Source organism: Oncorhynchus kisutch, linkage group LG22, assembly GCF_002021735.2.
Source record: "Oncorhynchus kisutch isolate 150728-3 linkage group LG22, Okis_V2, whole genome shotgun sequence".
NCBI classification, from domain to species: Eukaryota; Metazoa; Chordata; class Actinopteri; order Salmoniformes; family Salmonidae; genus Oncorhynchus; species Oncorhynchus kisutch.
The window spans coordinates 53,923,354-53,939,812 of NC_034195.2; the positions used below are offsets into that span (position 1 = coordinate 53,923,354).

A 16,459-nucleotide genomic window follows, 5' to 3' on the forward strand; every position below is an offset into this window, starting at 1 on the left:
TAACTAGTAGACCTAACCACTGCTGTAACTAGTAGACCTAACCACTGCTGTAACTAGTAGACCTATCCACTGCCGGTAACTAGTAGACCTAACCACTGCTGTAACTAGTAGACCTAACCACTGCCGGTAACTAGTAGGCCTAACCACTGCCGGTAACTAGTAGGCCTAACCACTGACGGTAACTAGTAGACCTAACCACTGCCGGTAACTAGTAGGCCTAACCACTGCCGGTAACTAGTAGACCTAACCACTGCCGGTAACTAGTAGACCTAACCACTGCTGTAACTAGTAGACCTATCCACTGCCGGTAACTAGTAGACCTAACCACTGCTGTAACTAGTAGACCTAACCACTGCCGGTAACTAGTAGACCTAACCACTGCCGGTAACTAGTAGGCCTAACCACTGCCGGTAACTAGTAGGCCTAACCACTGCCGGTAACTAGTAGGCCTAACCACTGAACTAGTAGGCCTAACCACTGCCGGTAACTAGTAGACCTAACCACTGCCGGTAACTAGTAGGCCTAACCACTGACGGTAACTAGTAGACCTAACCACTGCCAGTAACTAGTAGACCTAACCACTGCCGGTAACTAGTAGGCCTAACCACTGAACTAGTAGGCCTAACCACTGCCGGTAACTAGTAGACCTAACCACTGTCGGTAACTAGTAGGCCTAACCACTGCCGGTAACTAGTAGACCTAACCACTGAACTAGTAGACCTAACCACTGCCGGTAACTAGTAGGCCTAACCACTGCCAGTCACTAGTAGGCATAACCACTGCTGTAACTAGTAGACCTAACCACTGAACTAGTAGACTTAACCACTGAACTAGTAGACCTAACCACTGCCGGTAACTAGTAGACCTAACCACTGCCGGTAACTAGTAGACCTAACCACTGCCGGTAACTAGTAGACCTAACCACTGCTGTAACTAGTAGACCTATCCACTGCCGGTAACTAGTAGACCTAACCACTGCTGTAACTAGTAGACCTAACCACTGCTGTAACTAGTAGACCTAACCACTGCTGTAACTAGTAGACCTATCCACTGCCGGTAACTAGTAGACCTAACCACTGCTGTAACTAGTAGACCTATCCACTGCCGGTAACTAGTAGGCCTAACCACTGCCGGTAACTAGTAGACCTAACCACTGCCGGTAACTAGTAGGCCTAACCACTGACGGTAACTAGTAGACCTAACCACTGCCGGTAACTAGTAGGCCTAACCACTGCCGGTAACTAGTAGACCTAACCACTGCCGGTAACTAGTAGACCTAACCACTGCTGTAACTAGTAGACCTATCCACTACCGGTAACTAGTAGACCTATCCACTGCTGTAACTAGTAGACCTAACCACTGCTGTAACTAGTAGACCTAACCACTGCTGTAACTAGTAGACCTAACCACTGCCGGTAACTAGTAGACCTAACCACTGCTGTAACTAGTAGACCTAACCACTGCCGGTAACTAGTAGACCTAACCACTGCCGGTAACTAGTAGGCCTAACCACTGCCGGTAACTAGTAGACCTAACCACTGACGGTAACTAGTAGACCTAACCACTGCCGGTAACTAGTAGGCCTAACCACTGCCGGTAACTAGTAGACCTAACCACTGCCGGTAACTAGTAGACCTAACCACTGCTGTAACTAGTAGACCTATCCACTGCCGGTAACTAGTAGACCTAACCACTGCTGTAACTAGTAGACCTAACCACTGCCGGTAACTAGTAGGCCTAACCACTGCCGGTAACTAGTAGGCCTAACCACTGAACTAGTAGGCCTAACCACTGCCGGTAACTAGTAGACCTAACCACTGCCGGTAACTAGTAGGCCTAACCACTGACGGTAACTAGTAGACCTAACCACTGCCAGTAACTAGTAGACCTAACCACTGCCGGTAACTAGTAGGCCTAACCACTGAACTAGTAGGTCTAACCACTGCCGGTAACTAGTAGACCTAACCACTGTCGGTAACTAGTAGGCCTAACCACTGCCGGTAACTAGTAGACCTAACCACTGAACTAGTAGACCTAACCACTGCCGGTAACTAGTAGGCCTAACCACTGCCAGTCACTAGTAGGCATAACCACTGCTGTAACTAGTAGACCTAACCACTGAACTAGTAGACCTAACCACTGAACTAGTAGACCTAACCACTGCCGGTAACTAGTAGACCTAACCACTGCCGGTAACTAGTAGACCTAACCACTGCCGGTAACTAGTAGACCTAACCACTGCTGTAACTAGTAGACCTATCCACTGCCGGTAACTAGTAGACCTAACCACTGCTGTAACTAGTAGACCTAACCACTGCTGTAACTAGTAGACCTAACCACTGCTGTAACTAGTAGACCTATCCACTGCCGGTAACTAGTAGACCTAACCACTGCTGTAACTAGTAGACCTATCCACTGCCGGTAACTAGTAGGCCTAACCACTGCCGGTAACTAGTAGACCTAACCACTGCCGGTAACTAGTAGACCTAACCACTGCTGTAACTAGTAGACCTATCCACTGCTGTAACTAGTAGACCTAACCACTGCTGTAACTAGTAGACCTAACCACTGCTGTAACTAGTAGACCTAACCACTGCCGGTAACTAGTAGACCTAACCACTGCTGTAACTAGTAGACCTAACCACTGCCGGTAACTAGTAGGCCTAACCACTGACGGTAACTAGTAGACCTAACCACTGCCGGTAACTAGTAGACCTAACCACTGCCGGTAACTAGTAGACCTAACCACTGCCGGTAACTAGTAGACCTAACCACTGCTGTAACTAGTAGACCTAACCACTGCTGTAACTAGTAGACCTATCCACTGCCGGTAACTAGTAGACCTAACCACTGCTGTAACTAGTAGACCTAACCACTGCCGGTAACTAGTAGGCCTAACCACTGCCGGTAACTAGTAGGCCTAACCACTGACGGTAACTAGTAGACCTAACCACTGCCGGTAACTAGTAGGCCTAACCACTGCCGGTAACTAGTAGACCTAACCACTGCCGGTAACTAGTAGACCTAACCACTGCCGGTAACTAGTAGACCTAACCACTGCTGTAACTAGTAGACCTATCCACTGCCGGTAACTAGTAGACCTAACCACTGCTGTAACTAGTAGACCTAACCACTGCCGGTAACTAGTAGACCTAACCACTGCCGGTAACTAGTAGGCCTAACCACTGCCGGTAACTAGTAGGCCTAACCACTGCCGGTAACTAGTAGGCCTAACCACTGAACTAGTAGGCCTAACCACTGCCGGTAACTAGTAGACCTAACCACTGCCGGTAACTAGTAGGCCTAACCACTGACGGTAACTAGTAGACCTAACCATTGCCAGTAACTAGTAGACCTAACCACTGCCGGTAACTAGTAGACCTAACCACTGCCGGTAACTAGTAGGCCTAACCACTGCCGGTAACTAGTAGACCTAACCACTGCCGGTAACTAGTAGACCTAACCACTGCTGTAACTAGTAGACCTATCCACTGCCGGTAACTAGTAGACCTAACCACTGCTGTAACTAGTACACCTAACCACTGCCGGTAACTAGTAGACCTAACCACTGCCGGTAACTAGTAGGCCTAACCACTGCCGGTAACTAGTAGGCCTAACCACTGCCGGTAACTAGTAGGCCTAACCACTGAACTAGTAGGCCTAACCACTGCCGGTAACTAGTAGACCTAACCACTGCCGGTAACTAGTAGGCCTAACCACTGCCGGTAACTAGTAGACCTAACCACTGCCAGTAACTAGTAGACCTAACCACTGCCGGTAACTAGTAGGCCTAACCACTGAACTAGTAGGCCTAACCACTGCCGGTAACTAGTAGACCTAACCACTGCCGGTAACTAGTAGGCCTAACCACTGCCGGTAACTAGTAGACCTAACCACTGCCAGTCACTAGTAGGCCTAACCACTGCCGGTCACTAGTAGACCTAACCACTGCCGGTAACTAGTAGACCTAACCACTACCGGTAACTAGTAGACCTAACCACTGCCGGTAACTAGTAGACCTAACCACTGCCGGTCACTAGTAGACCTAACCACTGCTGGTAACTAGTAGGCCTAACCACTGCCGGTAACTAGTAGACCTAACCACTGAACTAGTAGACCTAACCACTGAACTAGTAGACCTAACCACTGAACTAGTAGACCTAACCACTGCCGGTAACTAGTAGACCTAACCACTACCGGTAACTAGTAGACCTAACCACTGCCGGTAACTAGTAGACCTAACCACTGAACTAGTAGACCTAACCACTGCCGGTAACTAGTAGGCCTAACCACTGCCAGTCACTAGTTGGCATAACCACTGCCGGTCACTAGTAGACCTAACCACTGCCGGTAACTAGTAGACCTAACCACTGCCGGTCACTAGTAGACCTAACCACTGCTGGTAACTAGTAGGCCTAACCACTGCCGGTAACTAGTAGACCTAACCACTGAACTAGTAGACCTAACTACTGAACTAGTAGACCTAACCACTGCCGGTAACTAGTAGGCCTAACCACTGCCGGTAACTAGTAGACCTAACCACTGAACTAGTAGACCTAACCACTGAACTAGTAGACCTAACCACTGCCGGTAACTAGTAGACCTAACCACTACCGGTAACTAGTAGACCTAACCACTGCCGGTAACTAGTAGACCTAACCACTGCCGGTCACTAGTAGACCTAACCACTGCTGGTAACTAGTAGGCCTAACCACTGCCGGTAACTAGTAGACCTAACCACTGAACTAGTAGACCTAACCACTGAACTAGTAGACCTAACCACTGCAGGTAACTAGTAGACCTAACCACTGCCGGTAACTAGTAGACCTAACCACTGCCAGTCACTAGTAGGCCTAACCACTGCCGGTCACTAGTAGACCTAACCACTGCCGGTAGCTAGTAGACCTAACCACTACCGGTAACTAGTAGACCTAACCACTGCCGGTAACTAGTAGACCTAACCACTGCCGGTCACTAGTAGACCTAACCACTGCTGGTAACTAGTAGGCCTAACCACTGCCGGTAACTAGTAGACCTAACCACTGAACTAGTAGACCTAACCACTGCCGGTAACTAGTAGACCTAACCACTGCCGGTAACTAGTAGACCTAACCACTGCCGGTAACTAGTAGACCTAACCACTGAACTAGTAGGCCTAACCACTGCCGGTAACTAGTAGACCTAACCACTGCCGGTAACTAGTAGGCCTAACCACTGCCGGTAACTAGTAGACCTAACCACTGCCAGTCACTAGTAGGCCTAACCACTGCCGGTCACTAGTAGACCTAACCACTGCCGGTAACTAGTAGACCTAACCACTACCGGTAACTAGTAGACCTAACCACTGCCGGTAACTAGTAGACCTAACCACTGCCGGTAACTAGTAGACCTAACCACTGCCGGTCACTAGTAGACCTAACCACTGCTGGTAACTAGTAGGCCTAACCACTGCCGGTAACTAGTAGACCTAACCACTGCAGGTAACTAGTAGACCTAACCACTGCCGGTAACTAGTAGACCTAACCACTGCCAGTCACTAGTAGGCCTAACCACTGCCGGTCACTAGTAGACCTAACCACTGCCGGTAGCTAGTAGACCTAACCACTACCGGTAACTAGTAGACCTAACCACTGCCGGTAACTAGTAGACCTAACCACTGCCGGTCACTAGTAGACCTAACCACTGCTGGTAACTAGTAGGCCTAACCACTGCCGGTAACTAGTAGACCTAACCACTGAACTAGTAGACCTAACCACTGCCGGTAACTAGTAGACCTAACCACTGCCGGTAACTAGTAGACCTAACCACTGCCGGTAACTAGTAGACCTAACCACTGCCGGTAACTAGTAGACCTAACCACTACCTTACTCATGAACTTACTTCAACTGTTGTACCCCATCAGAACCCAACATAATGCTTGTTTTACTCCATTGTTTGTGAACAATGTCATTGTAAACACAAACTGTATATCTTAAAAAATATATATTTATATTATATTGATATCATGCATGGCCATTCCTTACATCCATAGCTCTGTATGAGTTTCCCCTTTCCCTCATCTTTTTACCGAAACTGTGGCAGGGTGTCACTGTGTTATAGTTTGAACTGTAGATTGCCCCTTTAACCCACACAACGGTTTCAGTCCAGCTACCAAGGTTACAGCTAAACGTTTGCTATGCTGACACTGCTGTGTGCTGAGTGCTGAGCTTGGCTGAGGCTGCAGCCTACAGTTAGTTGGTTATAAACAGTGTGACTTGATGGACTCTGACGTTTCTCCTCCTGCCCTGCAGCCAGCAGCCTGCTGCGTCTCCTCCCAGATCAGGACACTATGTACTGTGTTGGTGTGGCGTCTCCTCCCAGATCAGGACACTATGTACTGTGTTGGTGTGGTGTCTATGACCTCCCAGATCAGGACACTATGTACTGTGTTGGTGTGGTGTCTCCTCCCAGATCAGGACACTATGTACTGTGTTGGTGTGGTGTCTATGACCTCCCAGATCAGGACACTATGTACTGTGTTGGTGTGGTGTCTCCTCCCAGATCAGGACACTATGTACTGTGTTGGTGTGGTGTCTCCTCCCAGATCAGGGCACCATGTACTGTGTTGGTGTGGTGTCTCCTCCCAGATCAGGGCACCATGTACTGTGTTGGTGTGGTGTCTCCTCCCAGATCAGGGCACCATGTACTGTGTTGGTGTGGTGTCTCCTCCCAGATCAGGACACTATGTACTGTGTTGGTGTGGTGTCTATGACCTCCCAGATCAGGACACTATGTACTGTGTTGGTGTGGTGTCTCCTCCCAGATCAGGACACTATGTACTGTGTTGGTGTGGTGTCTATGACCTCCCAGATCAGGACACTATGTACTGTGTTGGTGTGGTGTCTCCTCCCAGATTAGGGCACCATGTACTGTGTTGGTGTGGTGTCTCCTCCCAGATCAGGACACTATGTACTGTGTTGGTGTGGTGTCTCCTCACAGATCAGGTCACTATGTACTGTGTTGGTGTGGTGTCTCCTCCCAGATCAGGGCACCATGTACTGTGTTGGTGTGGTGTCTCCTCCCAGATCAGGACACTATGTACTGTGTTGGTGTGGTGTCTCCTCCCAGATCAGGACACTATGTACTGTGTTGGTGTGGTGTCTATGACCTCCCAGATCAGGACACTATGTACTGTGTTGGTGTGGTGTCTCCTCCCAGATCAGGACACTATGTACTGTGTTGGTGTGGTGTCTATGACCTCCCAGATCAGGACACTATGTACTGTGTTGGTGTGGTGTCTCCTCCCAGATCAGGACACTATGTACTGTGTTGGTGTGGTGTCTCCTCCCAGATCAGGGCACCATGTACTGTGTTGGTGTGGTGTCTCCTCCCAGATCAGGGCACCATGTACTGTGTTGGTGTGGTGTCTCCTCCCAGATCAGGGCACCATGTACTGTGTTGGTGTGGTGTCTCCTCCCAGATCAGGGCACCATGTACTGTGGTTGTGTGGTGTCTATGACCTCCCAGATCAGGACACTATGTACTGTGTTGGTGTGGTGTCTCCTCCCAGATCAGGGCACCATGTACTGTGGTTGTGTGGTGTCTATGACCTCCCAGATCAGGACACTATGTACTGTGTTGGTGTGGTGTCTATGACCTCCCAGATCAGGACACTATGTACTGTGTTGGTGTGGTGTCTATGACCTCCCAGATCAGGACACTATGTACTGTGTTGGTGTGGTGTCTATGACCTCCCAGGTCAGGACACTATGTACTGTGTTGGTGTGGTGTCTATGACCTCCCAGATCAGGGCACCATGTACTGTGTTGGTGTGGTGTCTCCTACCAGATCAGGGCACCATGTACTGTGTTGGTGTGTTGTGGGTTTTGAGATTAGGTTAGCGTGAAGGCCAGATGTATTGTGGGTATTGAGATTAGGTTAGCGTGAAGGCCAGATGTATTGTGGGTATTGAGATTAGGTTAGCGTAAAGGCCAGATGTATTGTGGGTATTGAGATTAGGTTAGTGTGAAGGCCAGATGTATTGTGGGTACTGAGATTAGGTTAGCGTGAAGGCCAGATGTATTGTGGGTATTGAGATTAGGTTAGCGTGAAGGCCAGAAGGCCAGATGTATGGTGGGTATTGAGATTAGGTTAGCGTGAAGGCCAGATGTATTGTGGGTATTGAGATTAGGTTAGCGTGAAGGCCAGATGTATTGTGGGTATTGAGATTAGGTTAGCGTGAAGGCCAGAAGGCCAGATGTATGGTGGGTATTGAGATTAGGTTAGCGTGAAGGCCAGATGTATTGTGGGTATTGAGATTAGGTTAGCGTGAAGGCCAGATGTATTGTGGTTATTGAGATTAGGTTAGCGTGAAGGCCAGATGTATTGTGGGTATTGAGATTAGGTTAGCGTGAAGGCCAGATGTATTGTGGGTATTGAGATTAGCTTAGTGTGAAGGCCAGATGTATTGTGGGTATTGAGATTAGGTTAGCGTGAAGGCCAGATGTATTGTGGGTATTGAGATTATTTTAGCGTGAAGGCCAGATGTATTGTGGGTACTGAGATTAGGTTAGCGTGAAGGCCAGATGTATTGTGGGTACTGAGATTAGGTCAGCGTGAAGGCCAGATGTATTGTGGGTACTGAGATTAGGTTAGTGTGAAGGCCAGATGTATTGTGGGTACTGAGATTAGGTTAGCGTGAAGGCCAGATGTATTGTGGGTACTGAGATAAGGTTAGCGTGAAGGCCAGATGTATTGTGGGTACTGAGATAAGGTTAGCGTGAAGGCCAGATGTATTGTGGGTACTGAGATTAGGTTAGCGTGAAGGCCAGATGTATGTGGTCCCTCTAACCTACATTTGAACCTCCATTCACTCTCTTGTGGGAATAGTACATGGATATGTGTACACAGTACAGTTGATTTTGTGTGTGTGTGTGTGTGTGTGTGTGTGTGTGTGTGTGTGTGTGTGTGTGTGTGTGTGTGTGTGTGTGTGTGTGTGTCTGTGTGTGTGTGTGTGTGTGTGTGTGTGTGTGTGTGTGTGTGTGTGTGTGTGTGTGTGTGTGTGTGTGTGTGTGTGTGTGTGTGTGTATTTTCTCAGAACCCAAGCCAGTATATGCCCAGCCAGGCCAGCCTGATGTGGACCTGCCAGTCAGCCCCTCTGATGCCCCTGTGCCCAGCGCTGCCCACGATGACAGTATCCTACGGTATGTAGAAGTCTCTATTCACCTGTCTCTAACAGTATCCTACAGTATGTAGAAGTATCTAACAGTATCCTACGGTATGTAGAAGTCTCTAACAGTATCCTACAGTATGTAGAAGTCTCTAACAGTATCCTACGGTATGTAGAAGTCTCTAACAGTATCCTACAGTATGTAGAAGTCTCTAACAGTATCCTACGGTATGTAGAAGTCTCTAACAGTATCCTACGATATGTAGAAGTCTCTAACAGTATCCTACAGTATGTAGAAGTCTCTAACAGTATCCTACGGTATGTAGAAGTCTCTAACAGTATCCTACGGTATGTAGAAGTCTCTAACAGTATCCTACAGTATGTAGAAGTATCTATTCACCTGTCTCTATCCTATGGTACCTCCAACCTCCCGTCCTGCTCAATATTACGACAAAATAATGTTTTAACTTCAATGATCTTTGGCAGGGGACATCAAACAAATATAATTCCTAGAAGGGACAAAGCCCCTTCGACCATTGACTTGAATAGGAATAGCCATTCTAGAAAGACTATTTCTATGGGTGACACAACGTAAATATCACAGAGTGGATCATCTATAACTGCCTTTCCTCTGTCCCCATCCCACCCTGTGTCCTCATTCCTCAGGCCGAGTATGAAGCTGGTGAAGTTTAAGAAGGGGGAGAGTGTGGGTCTGAGGCTGGCCGGGGGGAACGACGTGGGCATCTTCGTAGCAGGAGTCCTGGAGGACAGCCCAGCAGCTAAGGAGGGTCTGGAGGAGGGGGACCAAATTCTCAGGGTGAGACACGATACACCAGCAACTACACACTTCGCTACTGCAACGACGCACTCGCTACGGCAACTACACAATCGCTACGGCAACGACACACTCGCTACGGCAACTACACACTTCGCTACGGCAACGGCACACTCACTACAACAACACTAAGGTTGTCGGTTCAATTTCCACAGGGATCACGTACGCATACAAAACATGTATGTGCTCACTTCATTTTATTTAACTCGGCAAGTCAGTTAAGAACAAATTATTATTTACAATGACAGCCTACCAGGGAACAGTGGGTTAACTGCCTTGTTCAGGGGAACAGTGGGTTAACTGCCTTGCTCAGGGGAACAGTGGGTTAACTGCCTTGCTCAGGGGAACTGTGGGTTAACTGCCTTGCTCAGGGGAACAGTGGGTTAACTGTCTTGTTCAGGGGAACAGTGGGTTAACTGCCTTGCTCAGGGGAACAGTGGGTTAACTGCCTTGTTCAGGGGAACAGTGGGTTAACTGCCTTGTTCAGGGGAACAGTGGGTTAACTGCCTTGTTCAGGGGAACAGTGGGTTAACTGCCTTGTTCAGGGGAACCGTGGGTTAACTGACTTGTTCAGGTGAACAGTGGGTTAACTGCCTTGTTCAGGGGAACAGTGGGTTAACTGCCTTGTTCAGGGGAACAGTGGGTTAACTGCCTTGTTCAGGGGAACAGTGGGTTAACTGCCTTGTTCAGGGGAACAGTGGGTTAACTGCCTTGCTCAGGGGAACAGTGGGTTAACTGCCTTGCTCAGGGGAACAGTGGGTTAACTGTCTTGTTCAGGGGAACAGTGGGTTAACTGCCTTGCTCAGGGGAACAGTGGGTTAACTGCCTTGTTCAGGGGAACAGTGGGTTAACTGCCTTGTTCAGGGGAACAGTGGGTTAACTGCCTTGTTCAGGGGAACAGTGGGTTAACTGCCTTGTTCAGGGGAACAGTGGGTTAACTGCCTTGTTCAGGGGAACAGTGGGTTAACTGCCTTGCTCAGGGGAACAGTGGGTTAACTGCCTTGCTCAGGGGAACAGTGGGTTAACTGCCTTGCTCAGGGGAACAGTGGGTTAACTGCCTTGCTCAGGGGAACAGTGGGTTAACTGCCTTGCTCAGGAGAACAGTGGGTTAACTGCCTTGCTCAGGGGAACAGTGGATTAACTGCCTTGTTCAGGGGAACAGTGGGTTAACTGCCTTGTTCAGGGGAACAGTGGGTTAACTGCCTTGTTCAGGGGAACAGTGGGTTAACTGCCTTGTTCAGGAGAACAGTGGGTTAACTGCCTTGCTCAGGGGAACAGTGGGTTAACTGCCTTGCTCAGGAGAACAGTGGGTTAACTGCTTTGCTCAGGGGAACAGTGGGTTAACTGCCTTGTTCAGGGGAACAGTGGGTTAACTGCCTTGTTCAGGGGAACAGTGGGTTAACTTCCTTGTTCAGGGGAACAGTGGGTTAACTTCCTTGTTCAGGGGAACAGTGGGTTAACTGCCTTGTTCAGGGGAACAGTGGGTTAACTGCCTTGTTCAGGGGAACAGTGGGTTAACTGCCTTGTTCAGGGGAACAGTGGGTTAACTGCCTTGTTCAGGGGAACAGTGGGTTAACTGCCTTGTTCAGGGGAACAGTGGGTTAACTGCCTTGTTCAGGGGAACAGTGGGTTAACTGCCTTGTTCAGGGGAACAGTGGGTTAACTGCCTTGTTCAGGGGAACAGTGGGTTAACTGCCTTGCTCAGGGGAACAGGGGGTTAACTGCCCTTCTCAGGGGAACAGTGGGTTAACTGCCTTGTTCAGGGGAACAGTGGGTTAACTGCCTTGTTCAGGGGAACAGTGGGTTAACTGCCTTGTTCAGGGGAACAGTGGGTTAACTGCCTTGCTCAGGAGAACAGTGGGTTAACTGCCTTGCTCAGGGGAACAGTGGGTTAACTGCCTTGTTCAGGAGAACAGTGGGTTAACTGCCTTGCTCAGGGGAACAGTGGGTTAACTGCCTTGTTCAGGGGAACAGTGGGTTAACTGCCTTGCTCAGGAGAACAGTGGGTTAACTGCCTTGTTCAGGGGAACAGTGGGTTAACTGCCTTGCTCAGGGTAACAGTGGGTTAACTGCCTTGTTCAGGGGCATAACTACAGCTTTTTACCTTGTCAGCTTGGGGATTCAATGTAACAAGTCCAAAGCTCTGAACACTAGACTACCTGCCGCCCCTCCACTCTAACCACTAGGCTACCTGCCACCCCTCCACTCTAACCACTAGACTACCTGCCACCCCTCCACTCTAACCGCTAGGCTACCTGCCACCCCTCCACTCTAACCACTAGGCTACCCTGCCGCCCCTCCACTCTAACCACTAGGCTACCTGTCGCCCCTCCACTCTAACCACTAGACTACCTGTCGCCCCTCCACTCTAACCACTAGGCTACCTGTCGCCCCTCCACTCTAACCACTAGGCTACTGCCGCCCCTCCACTCTAACCACTAGGCTACCTGTAGCCCCTCCACTCTAACCACTAGGCTACCTGTTGCCCCTCCACTCTAACCACTAGGCTACCTGTTGCCCCTCCACTCTAACCACTAGGCTACCTGTTGCCACTCCACTCTAACCACTAGGCTACCTGTTGCTCCTCCACTATAACCACTAGGCTACCTGTTGCCCCTCCACTCTAACCACTAGGCTACCTGCCACCCCTCCACTCTAACCACTAGACTACCTGCCACCCCTCCACTCTAACCGCTAGGCTGCCTGCCGCCCCTCCACTCTAACCACTAGGCTACCCTGCCGCCCCTCCACTCTAACCACTAGGCTACCTGTCGCCCCTCCACTCTAACCACTAGACTACCTGTCGCCCCTCCACTCTAACCACTAGGCTACCTGTCGCCCCTCCACTCTAACCACTAGGCTACCTGCCGCCCCTCCACTCTAACCACTAGGCTACCTGTAGCCCCTCCACTCTAACCACTAGGCTACCTGTTGCCCCTCCACTCTAACCACTAGGCTACCTGTTGCCCCTCCACTCTAACCACTAGGCTACCTGTTGCCCCTCCACTCTAACCACTAGGCTACCTGTTGCCCCTCCACTCTAACCACTAGGCTACCTGCCGCCCCTCCACTCTAACCACTAGGCTACCCTGCCACCCCTCCACTCTAACCACTAGGCTACCTGCCACCCCTCCACTCTAACCACTAGGCTACCCTGCCACCCCTCCACTCTAACCACTAGGCTACCTGCCACCCCTCCACTCTAACCACTAGGCTACCCTGCCGCCCCTCCACTCTAACCACTAGGCTACCCTGCCGCCCCTCCACTCTAACCACTAGGCTACCTGTCGCCCCTCCACTCTAACCACTAGACTACCTGTCGCCCCTCCACTCTAACCACTAGGCTACCTGTCGCCCCTCCACTCTAACCACTAGGCTACCCTGCTGCCCCTCCACTCTCACCACTAGACTACCTCCCGCCCCTCCACTCTAACCACTAGACTACCTCCCGCCCCGCCCCTCCACTCTAACCACTAGACTACATGCCGCCCCTCCACTCTAACCACTAGACTACCTCCCGCCCCTCCACTCTAACCACTAGACTACCTGCCGCCCCTCCACTCTAACCACTAGACTACCTGCCGCCCCTCCACTCTAACCACTAGACTACCTGCCGCCCCTCCACTCTGACCACTAGACTACCTGCCGCCCATCCACTCTAACCACTAGACTACCTGCCGCCCCTCCACTCTAACCACTAGACTACCTGCCGCCCATCCACTCTAACCACTAGACTACCTGCCGCCCCTCCACTCTAACCACTAGACTACCTGCCGCCCATCCACTCTAACCACTAGACTACCTGCCGCCCCTCCACTCTAACCACTAGGCTACCTCCCACCCCTCCACTCTAACCACTAGGCTACCTGCCGCCCCTCCACTCTAACCACTAGACTACCTGCTGCCCCTCCACTCTAACCACTAGACTACCTGCTGCTTTACTGTAAATACCTTGTGATATAATTGTTTGCCGTGTCAATGTGATCCTCATCAAAATAACATGCTGTGTATCCTAACGTGTAAATGCCTACGATTCATTGTTTCAGAGTGGCACAGCGGTCTAAAGGCCCTGCATCTCCGTGCAAGAGGCGTCACTACAGTCCCTGGTTCAAATCCAGGTTGTATCACATCCGGCTGTGATTGGGAGTCCCATAGGGCGGCGCACAATTGGCCCAGCGTCGTGCCGGGTGTAGGCCGTCATTGTAAATAATAATTTGTTCTTAACTGACTTTGTTAAATTAAGGTTAAATAAACATGAATTGAATCAATGCTATCAGCTACAGAAATCCAATATTATATAGTTGCCACTGGGATTAAACAAATATTGAAAGACTTGAGATGTTTCATACACTAAAACAGACTAACGATTTACAGGGGATAATGCTGCAACGGTTTACATCTCAAATGGAAGCCTATTCCCTAAATAGTGCACTACTTTTGTCTAGGGCCTATGGGGATCTGGTCTAAAGTAGTGCACTCTAAAGGGAAAAGGGTGCCATGTGGGACAAGTCCCAAAGCTTTTCCTTCGCTGGTTGATTTAATGGTTTGAAACAGCCGGCTGCTCCAAGATTCCTGCTCTTTCGGAGTCGGTCTCCTAGCAATGTGCTCACACAAAAACAGTGTCTCTCTAGATCACTCTCGCTCCCTCCTCCACCCCCTCCTTTCTTCTCCCTCCTCCACCCCCTCCTTTCTCCTCCCTCCTCCACCCCCTCCTTTCTTCTCCCTCCTCCACCCCCTCCTTTCTCCTTTCTCCTCCCTCCTCCACCCCTCCTCTCTCCTCCCTCCTCCGCCCCCTCCTCTCTTCTCCCTCCTCCACCCCCTCCGCTCTTCTCCCTCCTCCACCCCCTCCTTTCTCCTTTCTCCTCCCTCCTCCACCCCTCCTCTCTCCTCCCTCCTCCACCCCCTCCTCCCTCCTCTCTCCTCCCTCCTCCACCCCCTCCTCTCTCCTCCCTCCTCCACCCCCTCCTCTCTCCTCCACCCTCTCCTCTCTCCTCTATCCTCCACCTCCTGCTCTCTCCTCCATCCTCCTCCGTCCTCCTCTCTCCTCCCTCTCTCCTTCACGCCCTCATCTCTCCTCTTTCCTCCAACCCCTCGTCCCTCTCTCTCTCCTTCACGCCCTCATCTCTCCTCTTTCCTCCAACCCCTCGTCTCTCTCTCTCTCCTTCACACCCTCATCTCTCCTCTCTCCTCCACCCCCTCTTCACTCTCTCTCTGCCCCATTTCTCTTCTTCCCTCAGAGCCAAATCAGAGCCAAATATATTTTCCAGTTTCCACTCCTCCCTCCGAGCATAATGTGTAATGGCGTGGATCTTAGTTCATAGTTCACCCCCTCCTCCACCCCCTCCTCTCTACTCCACCTCCTCTTCTCTTCTCCCTCCTCCACCTCCTCTTCTCTCCTCCCTCCTCCACCTCCTCTTCTCTTCTCCCTCCTCCACCCCCTCCTCTCTCCCTCCTCCACCCCCTCCTCTCTCCTCCCTCCACCTCCTCTTCTCTTCTCCCTCCTCCACCCCCTCCCCTCTCCCTCCTCCACCCCCTCCTCCATCCTCCACCCCCTCCTCCCTCCTCCACCCCCTCCTCTCTCCTCCCTCCTCCACCCCCTCCTCTCTCCTCCCTCCTCCACCCCTCCTTTCTCCTCCCTCCTCCACCCCCTCCCCTCTCCCTCCTCCACCCCCTCCTCTCTCCTCCCTCCTCCACCTCCTCTTCTTTTCTCCCTCCTCCACCCCCTCCTCTCTCCTCCCTCCTCCACCTCATCTTCTCTTCTCCCTCCTCCACCCCCTCCTCTCTCCTCCCTCCTCCACCTCCTCTTCTCTTCTCCCTCCTCCACCCCCTCCTCTCTCCTCCCTCCTCCACCTCCTCTTCTCCCTCCTCCACCCCCTCCTCTCTCCTCCCTCCTCCACCTCCTCTTCTCTTCTCCCTCCTCCACCCCCTCTTCTCTCCTCCCTCTTCCACCTCCTCTTCTCTTCTCCCTCCTCCACCCCCTCCCTCCTCCACCTCCTCTTCTCTTCTCCCTCCTCCACCCCCTCCTCCATCCTCCACCCCCTCCTCTCTCCTCTCTCCTCCACCCCCTCTTCTCTTCTCCCTCCTCCACCCCCTCCTCCCCCATCCACCCCTCCTTTCTCCTCCCTCCTCCACCCCCTCCTCTCTCCTCCCTCTTCCACCCCCTCCTCTCTCCTCCCTCTTCCACCCCCTCCTCCCTCCTCCACCCCCTCCTCTCTCTTCCCTCCTCCACCCCCTCCTCTCTTCTCCCTCCTCCACCCCCTCCTCTCTCCTCTCTCCTCCCTCTTCCAACCCCTCCTCCCCCCTCCCCCCCTCCTCTCTCCTCCCTCCTCAAGCGGGGCAAAAGACTATATACAGGGTGTTACGGTACAGAGTCAATGTGGAGGCTATATACAGGGGGTACCGGTACAGAGTCAATGTGGAGACTATATACAGGGTGTTACGGTACAGAGTCAATGTAGAGACTATATACAGGGTGT

The 16,459-nt window shown here is 51.2% G+C and overlaps 1 protein-coding gene across 1 annotated transcript in view; it reads left to right on the plus strand.

Moving 5' to 3' along the window:
* LOC109885810 (tight junction protein ZO-1) overlaps nucleotides 1-16,459 on the plus strand; it is a 194,484-nt gene that overhangs the window by 124,111 nt on the left and 53,914 nt on the right. The window contains exons 13-14 of the mRNA XM_031801464.1: nucleotides 9,077-9,182; nucleotides 9,815-9,965. Of these exons, the coding sequence (XP_031657324.1) occupies nucleotides 9,077-9,182; nucleotides 9,815-9,965 (257 nt within the window). The remainder of the gene's footprint in view (nucleotides 1-9,076; nucleotides 9,183-9,814; nucleotides 9,966-16,459) is intronic.